This window comes from Agelaius phoeniceus, chromosome 29 (assembly GCF_051311805.1).
Source record: "Agelaius phoeniceus isolate bAgePho1 chromosome 29, bAgePho1.hap1, whole genome shotgun sequence".
Taxonomy (NCBI): Eukaryota; Metazoa; Chordata; class Aves; order Passeriformes; family Icteridae; genus Agelaius; species Agelaius phoeniceus.
In genome coordinates this window covers 4,986,758-4,999,948 of record NC_135293.1, presented here as the reverse complement: position 1 = coordinate 4,999,948, position 13,191 = coordinate 4,986,758, and the positions used below count along the sequence as shown (strand labels likewise).

Here is a 13,191-nt window from a genome sequence, read left to right as displayed (position 1 = left end):
CATAATTATGGAAAGCCCTGGCTGGGGGTGCAGGGTGCTAACACAGCAACCTGCCAAACCAGGGACTCTGTTGGGATGTAGCTCCAGAGCAGAAATTCATCCCACAGAATGCTAGAGAATCATTTTCCAGGCTGAAGTGGCAGCACCAGAGTAGGTGCCTTTTTCTGAAAAGCACTGAAAAGTGCACCCACCACAGGGTCACTTCTGGTTTCACTCGTTGGGGAAAGCCCAAAATAGCAGCAGGAAAGTGGCTCTGGAGGGTGCAGGGGAACTCTGACGAGAAACAGCAGTTCTGGGGAACTGGAGCGTGTGCTCCCTCTCAAGTTAAACTCACACCTGACCCAGCCTTTGGTAAAAGCTCATTGCCAGATCCATCCAGGCATGGGCCAGCCCTGCTTGGGAACAGCAGAGCGGGCAGCGAGAGCTCCTGGAGCAAACATTCCCTGGGTGCCAGGCACAGCTCCAGCCCCTCCTGCTGCCTCCTCCACCCTGCTCCTGCCAGTCCTGCCTGCTGCAGCTCCAGGAGGGCCACCAGCCACAGGAACAGCCTCCACAGCAGCCCAGGGATTGCCAGGAAGGATGAGTGACGTGCAGTGTGGCTGGAGGTGTTTTTACAAGAACCTTAAGCCATTTGCTGCTTTCAGCTAATCTGGCATTTTCCAGAAAGAGAGAAATTGTACCTGACTCTTTTTTGAGGTTAGATCTCTCTCTCTATATATAAAAGAGATATTTAGATACATTCCCTCCCCAAAAAAGAGCAAACACCAGCTTCATGCCAGGGGCACACATGGCAACATCAATCCCTCATTCCCAGCATCAGTATCCTCATTCCCAAAGGCAGGTCTGAGCAGGGCACCTGCCCAGGTGGCATGGTGGCACCCAGGGACACACAGTCACTCACCTATGCTGCTCTCAGCACCTCTCCTGCGAGGATTGTTGGGGTAAGAAAAATACTGAGCCCCCCCTTTGCCCCCAGTGGGGGAAAGCGTGCTCGGGCTGGCGATTCCCATCTCGCTGGGCAGGAAACCAGGCTGCAAACAAGCAGAGAGAAAAGCCCTTCCATGGAATTACACTGCAAAACGACTCACTGGGAGAGAACAGAGCTGCTTTGAGCCACCTTCACACCAATTCAGCTGAGGGGAAAAATAAACACGAGCCAAGGGGCCAGGAGGGAAAGCAAATCCGTAAATATGGGGGTGGAGGTGGGGGAATAGGTGTGGAGGAACAAAAGAGGCTTTCAGCTTGTGCTTCCCTGCTGCACCCCAGCAAGGAACCTCTGCACACCAGGGATGCAAACCAGCAGGTGCCATGCTGGGGGACACTGTGGTCCTACAGCCACCTCATAGGTGCCATGCTGGGGGTCACTGTGTTCCTATGGTCACCTTGTAGGTGCCATGTTGGGGGTCACTCTGCTCCTACAGCCACCTCGTAGGTGCCATGCTGGGGGACATTGTGTTCCTATGTTCACCTTGTAGGTGCCATGCTGGGGGTCACTGTGGTCCTACAGCCAGTACAGTCCTACAGTCCTACACCTACAGCCACTCGTAGGTGCCATGATGGGGGACACTGTGGTCCCACGGTCACCTTGCAGGTGCCATGGTAGGAGCAGTGTGGTGCCATGCTCACCTTGATGTCCAGGAGGACAGCATGAGCTCCATGTCACCTGCACATGTCGTGGCCAGTGCCCTGGAATGGTGCTGCCACTGCTCAGGGTGGTTTTCTCCTGAGTTTTATCAGGGAAAAGCCAAATCCCTCTTTGTAAAGCCAGGAAACTCCTCCCTCTGTTTATCCCAGCTGACCTTGGGCACGCTGGGAAGCAGCAGAGCCAGAGCCCAGGGTGCTCCCTCCTGGGATGGAGCCTCTCCTCCAGCACTCTCACCTCAGGAGGAAGTTCAGTGTATTTACATGGAATTGTACAGGGTTGCCAAAGGGCCCTCAAGTCCCAAAAGCTCAGCTTTGACCCATCTTCCGAGGGCAACACATGGAAATAAAGGAGGATTTCAGGCTTTTGAGAAACTGGAAAAAAACCCCTTTGCTTTCAAACTCTGTCTCCTCCAGAAAGGGGTCAGGGAGGGAAAGAGGAGCTCGTGTGTTCACAGCTGGTGACATTCCTGCAATCTGTTCCACTGCTCAGGTTTCCTCTGCTCCGGAGCCGCTCTGAGCGCGGCCAAGGAAAGCACCCGGAGGGATCCCGGAGCTGCTCCTCCTGCAGGCAGGAGACACACTGGGACTTTGAGCAATTTCAAAGAAAGGGGTTTTCTTCCCATTTCCTCTGCCTGGGAATGCCCCAGGAGATGGTTCAGGGTTAAACAAAGGGGAAATGCCCTGCCAGCTCTGCCCTACCAGAGCAAGGCTTTTTTGGGCAAGAACCTGATCCCCATCCAGGGCATCTCCACCACACAATTTTTCATCTTTTCAAAAACAAAACAAAAAGTCAACCCCCCTCACTCCCCCAAACTGGAGCCAGAAGCAACAACTGCTCTGGGGGCCACAGAGGCTCCACTGGCCTCCCCCCACCCCCCACAAGGGGGTTTTGTCTCCTCTCCACCTCAAGTGGGATTTGCCATCCGATCCCGAGCCCTGTGCCCGCCTCTCCCGGGGCCTCTCCCGGCCATTTGCCCCCCCATTTCTGTTACCTTATATTCCCCCTCCTCCACAAAAGCCCAGCAAAACCATCACATCCAAAAGCAACACTTGGCACTGGGCCCGGTTTTCTTTGAGCAGCTTCAGTGGTAAATGAAATCCACTCTGGCACAGCCAGCACAGCTGCTCCAGCAAAGGAAACATCCTCACTTCAGAGAGGAGGAAATTATGACAAATTTGTGTAAAATTAAAACATGTAATGTGTGTGTGTGTACATGGATAAAATAAAAGCTGTCCAGCCAAAAGCTCCTCCCTTGGCTCCGGTGCTGGGACTGCTTCCCCAGGGCAGGCTGGGCATGGAGGGGGCACTTGGAGCCACACATCAAAGGGAGGTGCTCACTCCTTCCCAAAAAGCTATTTCTGGATGCTGCTGGCAGCAGGAGAGGTTATCTCAGGGCTGCTCTGCTGTGTTCCAAGCCCAGATTGACACCTCTGGTATTCCCCACAGGAAGCAAAGCTGTTCCCCCCAGCAGAGCCCGGGGTTCACATGGGGTGACCCAACAGGGCTGGGCTGTGTCTGCAAGAGGTGCCTCTGGTGTGCTGGGTCCCTTCCAGGGTTGTGGAGATCATGGAGTGCCAGAAGGATTTCTGTTGGGAAAGACCTCAAAGCCCATCCAGTGCCACCCCTGCCATGGCAGGGACACCTCCCACTGTCCCAGGCTGCTCCCAGCCCTGCCCAGCCTGGCCTTGGGCACTGCCAGGGATGCAGGGGCAGCCCCAGCTGCTCTGGGCACCCTGGGCCAGGGCCTGCCCACCCTGCCAGGGAACAATTCCTGATTGCCAAGATCCCATCCAGCCCTGCCCTCTGGCACTGGGAGCCATTGCCTGGCTCCTGTCCCTGCAGGCCTTGTCCCCAGTCCCTCTGCAGCTCTCCTGGAGCCCCTTCAGGCCCTGCCAGGGGCTCTCAGGTGTCCCTGGAGCCTTCTCTTGTCCAGGTGAGCAGGCCCAGCTGTGCCAGGCTGGCTCCAGAGCAGAGGGGCTCCAGCCCTTGCAGCATCTCCGTGCCTCCTCTGGCCTGGCTCCAGCAGCTCCACGTCCTGCTGCTGCCCCAGGGCTGGACAGAGCTCCTGCTGCAGGTCCTGCACCCACAGCCCCACCATAAAGCCAAAGCTCCACCTGGCAGTCACTCAAATGATGCTGCAGCAGCACAGAAACCACCTCAGAGACCCTCCCCAGAACTGGCCACTGGCCAGGGAGGTGGGAGATGCTGCTGAAGAGGGAGAGGCAAAGCCCAGGGCAGGCAGTGGAGGGGAAGGAGCCTCCTGGAATGCTCCCTGCCCACAGCCAGCCTGGCACAGGGAAAGGAGCTGCTTGGATCTGAGTGCCTGGAACTCCCCAGCAAGGCTGGGTCAGGGCTGGTCAAATACAAACCAGGAGTAACAATAACAAAATGAGCGAGGCTGAAGAAGATTGGCAAAGAATTGAGAGGCTGCTACAACCAACATTTCCTAACCTCTGACAAACCTCTCACCTCCTCTAACCTCCTCTGAGCCAGCAGCACACACCAATATGAGCCTCCAACACTCCACAGAGGTTTTGGAGCAGAGCAGAGGCTTCCCAGGACCCCGTGCATGGAGATGAGATGTAAATCCAGGCTGGTTTCATTACCAGACTCCCCCTCTTGGGAGCCAGTAAATGAAGCAGAAAATCTCACTGCATTTTATCATTACCTGGTTTAGTCCTGGCATCCCTGTGTCTCTTCCAAACGTGGAGTATGAGGCTCTTTCACTGCTCTTCCCTGCAGAAGGAGAAGAGAAAAGACAAGGTTTGGGGTAAGAGGGAAGTGGAGGGGATTTTTTTGCCCCCAGGCACGTGGATCCTGCCAAGGGACAAATCCTGTCCCCATAAAGCAGCTCACCCTGCCCTCCCATGAAGGGACAGCCTGACAGCTTGTGCAAAGCAGGAGCTGCTTTAAGTTCACAGAGAGCAGGTCCAAAACCACCAAAAGCCTGGAGCTGCAGTGGCACAGGGGAGTGTTTGTGGCCATGGAAACTGAGAGTGTCAGCCCCCAGCCAAAAGCTCCCTGCACACACTGAGAGCTGGACTTGGCAGGGGCAGGGCTGGAGCACACCAAGGGCCAGGACAAGTGACCAGACCTCAGGAGTTCTTTCCAGACAGCAGGAAATGCAATCCCAGCCAAGGAGAGCTGAGCTCCTGCTCTGCACAGGGCACTGGGCACCTTCTGCCCCTCTCCTGGGGGAGGTGCAACTTCCCAAAACCTGCAGCTCCTCAGAGCCAGCTGGGATCTGTGTGGGCACAGCCCCATGCCAGCGGTGCCCCTGGGAAGTTACAGATTCCCAGAAGGATTTGGGTTGGAAAGGACCCTAAAGCCCACCCAGTGCCACCCCTGCCATGGCAGGGACACCTCCCACTGTCCCAGGCTGCTCCCAGCCCTGTCCAGCCTGGCCTTGGGCACTGCCAGGGATGCAGGGGCAGCCCCAGCTGCTCTGGGCACCCTGTGCCAGGGCCTGCCCACCCTCACAGGGAACAATTCCTGATTGCCAAGATCCCATCCAGCCCTGCCCTCTGGCAGTGGGAGCCATTCTGCCTTGTCCTGGCACTCAGGATCAATGAGGGCTTCTCTCACAACCACCTCATCCTGCGCACGTGCAGCTGAAAAGAAAGTTTTGAAGGGCCAAAAAAAGAAAAAGAGCCCAGATACCTGGTGGGATGTTCCCTCTCCAAAACATCCTGGCACTCATGGTCACTGCCCTGGGCACAGCATGGCCCAGCCAGCAGCACCCAGGGGTGCCAGGGCAGCAAAGGACACAAGGAAGGGAGAAGGGAATGGTTCAGTGCTGTGCCTGCAGGTACAACAGTGTCCCTTGGGATCCTCTCCATCCCTCTAAAGCACAACCAGACACTCTTCTAGTGGGGAACAGGCAGGCCACCAGCCCCACCCCCAAAGCCTTCCTGAAAAGGGGATCACACATCACATCCTGCCTCTGGTCTGGCTTAGTGAGCAAAATTGGGAGGGGCAGGATTTTGCCAATCTGCTTAGCCTAAAGCCAGCCCCAGGCCATTAAGATGCAGGTTGTTGATGCACTGGGGCAATGCTGGGCTGGCAGGACCCTCCCCACACCACTGAGAGCTTTGGGGAAGCAGATGAGCAGGAGAGAGGAAGCAAAATGCCTCAAACCATCCCCCCTGAAGCACAGGGCCCAGAGACCAGAGAATGCCAGAGTGGTTTGGGCTGAAAGGGACCTCAAAGCCCACCCAGAGCCACCCCTGCCATGGCAGGGACACCTCCCACTGTCCCAGGCTGCTCCCAGCCCTGTCCAGCCTGGCCTTGGGCACTGCCAGGGATGCAGGGGCAGCCCCAGCTGCTCTGGGGCTGGACTCATGGACCTGTGGGTCCCTCCCAGCTCAGGATATTCCAGGATTCTTACATTGCTGTGCCAGATCGGAAGAGAGAGGACGCTGCTCATTTTTCAACCTTACCATGGAGGTCTTGAACTCAACCCAAAAATTTTAGAGAGGATTCCCCCACTCTGACCCCCAAGGCCCAGACCCCCATTCCTGCTGGGAAGGTCCTGGAGCAGCTCAGCCTGCCCTCCCTCCATGCAGTGACAGCAGGAGGCCCTGGGTGCTGCTGCCATTTCTTTTCAGAGGCTTAAACGTTAAGTAAACAAAGGTCAGAATGTCAGAGGATGGATCTCCTAAATGACCTAATTTCTAAAAGAGCTTAAGAGCTCGATCCACTGCAGCACCAGCCACGGGCACAAAGGACACAGCAGGTTGTGGCATCAGGCAGGTTCTGATTTACTCCTAAAGCAGAGGAAAAGCAGGGTAATGCCAGGGGGGGTTTGGCTGGACAGCAGCAGCCAGGTCTCCCTCTGATAACACACTGCAGCTTCCATGTGTGACTGCAGTGGGGAATCACAGAATGGTTTGGCTTGGAAGGGGCCCTAAAGCTCATCCAGTGCCACCCCTGCCATGGGCAGGGACACCTCCCACTGTCCCAGGTTACTCCAAACCCCATCCAGCAGCCTCTGCCATCACCAGAGAACTTGGGCTGAACCAGGGGGTTCCTGATGTGTGTGGGAAGGTGAAGGGACACTGGGCAATCCCCAACCATGTGAAGTTTAACAGGGCAAGTGTTGGATCCTGCCCTGGGATGGGGCAGCCCTGGATGCAGGGACAGACTGGGAATGAGAGGCTGGAGAGCAGCGCTGTGGGAAGGGCCCTGGGGGTCCTGGTCAGGGGCAAGTTGGATCTGAGTCACTGCTGGGCCCTGGCAGCCCCAAGGGCCACCCTGTGCTGGGGGCACCAGGCCCAGGGAGGGATTGTCCCACTCTGCTCTGCCCTGGGGCAGCCTCACCTCCAGTGCTGGGGGCACTTTGGGCACCACGAGATCAGAAGGAGCCAAAGCTGTTGGAGAGTGGCCAAAGGAGGGACATGGAGCTGGGGAAGGGCTGAGGAGCAGCTGAGGGCACTTGGCTGGTTCAGCTGGAGCCCAGGAGACTGAGGGGAGGCTCCTGGGGGCTGCAGCTCCTGCCCAGGGCAGGCACAGGGGCAGGGGCTGAGCTCTGCTCTGGGACAGGGACAGGAGCCCAGCAAGGGCTGGAGCTGGGCCAGGCCTTGGCATGGAGCTCAGGGCAAGGTTCTTCCCCCCGAGGCTGCTGGGCACTGCCCAGGCTCCCCAGGGAATGGTGCCAAGGCTGCCACAGCTCCAGGAGCTCCCAGGGCTGCTCAGGGTGGGGTTCTTGGGGTGCCTGTGCAGGGATGGGGCTGCACTGATCATCCCCGAGGGTCCCTTCCAGCTCAGGATATTCCAGGAATCTGTGAACCCAGTGCCAGCTCTGCACTGCTCCAAACCCACAACCTTCTCTGGATGTCTCTCATTCCTCACTCAGCATCTGCTGCACCCCTGGGTCTGTGGGTGCCCCATGGGATGGGGGACATTGGCAAACGGAGGGCAGCCCTGGCCAGCCCCAGCTCCTGCACCCTCCATCATCACAGAACAAGGGAAAAACAGAACAAAATTCAGCACAAGAGATTTTACATTTAACTGTCTATGAAAACAAGGCAGAAGGAAGAGTGGCACCTTTCTGGATTGGAATGTACCTAAACCTGCTGAAATTCAGAAGGTGCACAGCTGGGCAAGGAAAGGCTGAGCTTGCCAGCAGAAGGAGCTGTTTCTGTGGGCATGCAGATGGCACAGGTGGCAAGCCCAGACCCACCCTGTCACCCCTTGGCAGCCACAGCCCGGGGCACCAACCAGGAAAGGTGGCAAAGCCTCAGGAAGGAGGCAAGGACCAGGATGGAGACAAGTCCCAGTAAGCTGGGAAAAGCCACCAGGAATCTCCCCAAACCCCACCTGGCTCCCAGCAGAATTACTGAAATCCTGCAGATGGACGTGAAGGATCTGGTGGGAGGAGGAGGAGGAGGATATAGTGGGAATAAATCCTCAAAGAGGAAAGGGGTTTCCTTTGGAAAGGAGGGGAAGCACAGTGGAGGCACCTCGAGTCAGTGCACCCACACACTGGCTGAGAGCATTCAGCATTCCCAGATCTTCCTGGCATCCCCTTCCTGCCCTTCCCCCTGCCAGCTCCTTCTCCTGCCCCCATCTGCCTGTGCTGCCTCCAGCCCTGCCCAAGGAGCCTTTCCCAGCCTCCCTGCTCTCCCAGCATGTTCCCTCTTGCAGGATCTGCCTGTGTGGGGCTCTGGGAAGCCTCCCCCAGCCCTGCCTTCACCCAGGGCTTTTCCAGAGGAACCCCCCACGCTGTTTGTGCCACTCCTCCAGTGCACATCTGCTTCTGAGCTTGGAGACGAGGTGGAAAAATATAAACTGCTCTTCCCAGAGGTTCCCACCCACTCTGGCAGTGTCAGGGATTGGCTCTGGCACCCTGGATCAGGGCAGCATCTCACCTCCACTGGAGCAAACTGCTTTTAAATAATAATAAATCATGGGTTTGCCATTTCTCTCACAGACCACAGAATCACAGAACAGCCTGAAATATGGGGGTGGAGGGAAGGAACTCGCCTGAGTTGGAAGGGATCCACAGGATCATCGAAGTCCAACTCCTGGCCCTGCACTTGACAGGCCAAGAAAAATTATTTAAATGCTGCCTACAAGTTTTTCCAGCAGCCACTGGCAGAACCAGTGCCCCCACATCACCCTAGCCCCAGCAGAGCCACCACCCACCACGCACCTCCCCCAGCCCCACACTGCTAATTCCATTAGAATTCCATTAGAATTCTGGCCTGGGGGGAAAGGGGAGGCAAAACACAGCCAGGGATTAAAAACAGGGAGGAAAAAAAGAAGTTAAAAAAGCAGGAGCAGCGACCACCCCCTGATTAAACCCATTGTCCAGGAAGACCCCAATCTACAGGCACCAACAATACCCACCCGATTAGGAACACTGCTCTGAAAGGCAGCTAATTACTAGAAATAATTACTAGAAAGAAATCTGTTATGGCTTATCAGTTTCCTTGGTGTTTAAGCACCCCACTCCTCGCCTGTCCCCGCTGAAGATGAATGCTAAATTGTGAAATTGGTGACTTAGAAAAGCCCTCCTCACCCTCCTCATCCTCTGGGACGAGCTGAGCTGGTTTGTCACTGTGTGGTGTCCTGGCACTGACTGGGACAGCCAGGGATGCTCCTGTCACCCCTCCCCACCCCAGGCTGGGCAGCTCAGAACTCCCCAGGAGGTTCCCAGTCCTCCAGGAGCAGCACCAAAGGTTCAAAGCTGGGAAACTTGGAGGAGGGAGCAATGGAGGGCTCAGACATTGGTCCTGCCCCTGCTCACCTGGTTCAAAGCCCCCACCTGGGATGCTCCTCATTCAGAGCACTGATGGTGTCTCCATTCAGGGGTTTAGAATCACAGAATCCTGGAAAAGCCTGAGCTGGAAGGGACCCACAGGGATCATCCAGGCATTAACCAGGAGACCCCAACACCCTGAGCAGCCCTGGGAGCTCCTGGAGCTGTGGCAGCCTTGGCACCATTCCCTGGGGAGCCTGGGCAGTGCCCAGCAGCCTCGGGGGGCAGAACCTTGCCCTGAGCTCCATGCCAAGGCCTGGCCCAGCTCCAGCCCTTGCTGGGCTCCTGTCCCTGTCCCAGAGCAGAGCTCAGCCCCTGCCCCTGTGCCTGCCCTGGGCAGGAGCTGCAGCCCCCAGGAGCCTCCCCTCAGTCTCCTGGGCTCCAGCTGAACCAGCCAAGTGCCCTCAGCTGCTCCTCGGCCCTTCCCCAGCTCCGTGTCCCCCCTAATTTATTTTCTTATTATTTTGATAAATTTAGGTTATTCCATCCTGTGCAACACAGCCCAGAGGTCCCTGCCCAGTCCATCCTGAGGGACTCTGATTTTCCCCATCAGCTGTGGAGCTGAAGCTGTGGCTGAGGGCAGTAACTGAAGGTTCCCCTCACACTGTGCCTTTAATGAGAGCAGCAGGGGCATCACCCAGAGCTCTGTGGGAGCCTGGCTGGGGGGAGCAAAAGGCTCCATGCTGAAGGTGCCTCCTAAAGCCAAGCTCCCTTTGTGCCCCACGTTCATCCAAAGAGCTCAAACTCAACAGCTGAACAGAAATCAGTGCTTTTCCTTCCAGCTGCTTTTGGATCAGGTGTGCACCCTGTGATCCACAAGGTCACCACCCCAGGACTGGGGTGGACTGGGGTGAGGAGCAGTGGCTGTCCCTCCCTGGGGCCACTGCAGGGAACAACAGGGATTAAATCAGAGCTTTGTACTCCCCCAGCCCCTTCCTCACTGCCCCTGGGAGGGGACCCTGGGCAGGGGAAGAGGGTTTGGGCTGGGCTGACACCAAAGGGCCCAACCAGGACAGGAACAAAGGGCAGGGATGCAGCCTGTGGGGGTTTCAGGGATGTGCTGGCAGTGTCCTGCTCCCCTCAAACCAGACCTGCTTTCCTTCTCTCCTGGGCCAGGCAGATCCCTCCAGCCCTGCCTATCCCATGGGGTTTGCTGCTCGTGGAGTTTGTGACACCAGCTCCCAGCACAGAAATCTGGCTGGACACATTCCACTGCTCCCTTACCCAAAGGGCCACTCCACCCTGCAGCCTCCCAGCTCCTCTGCTTGCTCCCTGCTCCTGTCAGATCAGTCTGAGTGGTGACAGGGCCTGTGCAGGAGGGTGAGCACTGGCTGGATCTGGGATCCCCCTCCAGGGCCCCAAAATGCCCCAGCCTGCAGGGACAGGGGAAGGCTCCACCCTGGAAGGGATGTGATCACTGCTTCAGGGCTCAGGCTGGCAGGAGCTCCTCAGCCCACCAGGCTGTCAGAGCACAGCTTCCTTTTCCATGTGGAAAATTGAGGCAAGAAATCACCATGTGCTCAATTTCTCCAACAAGTGCTGCCTGCTGTAGTGTCCCTTTGCTGGGGAAAGGTGCTCCCTGTCCCTAAAGCCCATGCCCAGAGGACAGGGGGCTGGAGCCTGGCCCTGGGGCATGCACAGACTGCAGGAACACAAAATCCAAAGGATGGGGGTCTCAGGAGGAGCCATCACCACCCTGAGTGCTCAGAGCCCCAGTGCTGACTTTGGGGGGCCCCTTGAGCTCAGCCTCCCTCCCTGCTGGCCCAAGCCAGCAGTGCCAACACAGAGCATCCAGGCTGCTCCCAAAATGGTTCTGCCCACAGCTCCTGATCCTCCTTGAAGAAACAGAGGCTGAGTGGGAAAGAGAGAGAAATTCTGATCTTGGAGAAGGGCTCAGATGTTTCACACACCTTTCATCCATCAACAACCCCAACATGTTCATCCTCATCCTCCACCTCCCCAGATTTTGAAATTCTCTGGTTCCACTCAACCACCCCATTAACATGAATTGAACTTCAGACCCTGAGGGGCACCTTGCTGGCAACCAGGGCCTGGCAGAAGTGGGACCCATTGCCAAAACTCCCCTTTCTCTCCCATTTTTCCTCTGCTTTTACAGAAGCATTATTTTATTTTCCTGCCTGTCCTCTCCCTTATCCCTTTGCAGTTTGCCACTCTAAAAGTTTTCAGAAGCAGTTTGGAAAAGAGGAAGAGAAAATCCCACCCCTGCACTTCCCCATGTCCTTCCTTCCCAGCACATAAGCAAAGAGGGAGGTTTAGATTGGATATTGGGAGAAAATTGCTGGTTCTGAGGGTGGGCAGGCCCTGGCACAGGGTGCCCAGAGCAGCTGGGGCTGCCCCTGCATCCCTGGCAGTACCCAAGGCCAGGCTGGACAGGGCTGGGAGCAGCCTGGGACAGTGGGAGGTGTCCCTGCCATGGCAGGGGTGGCACTGGATGGGCTTGAAGGTCCTTTCCAACACAAACCATTCTGGGATTGTGTCGTGTACAGAATGAAGATGTCCCCAAAAAGCCACTGGATGGGCTTTAGGGTCCCTTCCCACCCAAAGCACTCTCTGATTCTTTGATTCTACAATGAAAAGTGATTTATGTATTTTGTAACCTGCTCCCAGAATCCATGCTTTCTACTTTTAATGGTTGAATTTTAGAAACAAAAGGGACTTGGAAATGTGAGGAACCCTTCCCCCTGCCTGTTCCCTATCTCAGTGGTGGAGCTCCTGGTGCTGCCCCTGAGCCCCCTGGGGAGACACAGCCCCTTGAGCCTGGGCTCACCCTGGCCCCCAGAGCCACTGGAATCCCCCAGGGAGGCCAGGGACAGGTTGGGCTCACAGGGAGAGGCAGCCAGAGGCATCTTCCCCACACACATCAAAGGGGAAACCTCTGTGTTCCTCCCCAGGCAGCTCCTTCTCAGCTGGAAACTCTCAGGGCTGCCCTGGCCCCAGGTGTGGGCTGGGCTGGGTCCCCCCAGGCACATCCCCTCACAAGCCCCACTGAGCTGCAGCAAGGCTCCCCTGTGCTACCCAGAAACTTCTCTGTGCTCCACTTACACCCTCCTGGGCACAGAGGGAGAGGGAAGATCCTCCCTTGCAGAGGGACAGGGCTTGGAAAGGCTCCTCCCCCTGCACAGGTCTCCAAGGGACACCCAAACGTTGTCCCCAAGAGCACAAGGGGTGCAAGGGGGAGGCAGAGCTCACAGTGAGCCCCAAGCCCTGACCCAGGCCAGGAGGGGCCAACGTGTGGCTGCTCCTGTCCCAGCACCACTCTGCTCTGCTCTTCCCCTTTGCCACCACCTCCACAGGGGGGATTTTGTGTTGGGGGAATTTTCTGTTTCAACCAGGATTCCCTTTTCTTATCCCCTCCCTTCCAGCCACGAGCAAGCCCTGCCCCAGCCCTGCTGCTTCCACATGTGCTGGAGCATTTTAACCACCCCTGCGTGGGCAAAGATGGGGAGGACTAACCCCAATTCCTGACCTAATGCCATTAGAGCTCTCTAAGCCCTCCAGCAGGGATATTTTCTGCTCTTAATCTCCCCTCCCACCCCTGAGCTGGGAGAGGTGACTGGGTGAATGGTCCCTGTGAGCTCCTCATGCTGCCTGCCTGGAGCTGGGCATGGAGGGGCCACACGAGGCTGGCAGGATATGGGAGGAGGCCCCTCCAAACCCCACTGCAGCAAAGGGAGCAGGCCCAGCTCTCTGGGAAGTGACACAGCCACACTGCACATCACAGTAACCCAGGGGGTCTGGTCTGGTTGGAAGTGACCATGGTGGG

The 13,191-nt window shown here is 57.0% G+C and overlaps 1 protein-coding gene across 12 annotated transcripts in view; it reads right to left on the bottom strand.

Annotated features, from left to right (window-relative positions):
- Window positions 1–13,191, bottom strand: part of TCF3 (transcription factor 3) — an 85,541-nt gene that overhangs the window by 27,184 nt on the left and 45,166 nt on the right. For 11 of the 12 annotated variants that reach the window (XM_077191316.1, XM_054650258.2, XM_054650251.2 and 8 more), the window contains exons 6-7: window positions 4,314–4,381; window positions 902–1,031 (exon numbers count right to left, since the gene is read on the bottom strand). In XM_077191316.1, coding sequence (XP_077047431.1) covers window positions 902–1,031; window positions 4,314–4,381 — 198 coding nt within the window. The remainder of the gene's footprint in view (window positions 1–901; window positions 1,032–4,313; window positions 4,382–13,191) is intronic. The other variant, XM_054650259.2, reaches the window with a different exon arrangement.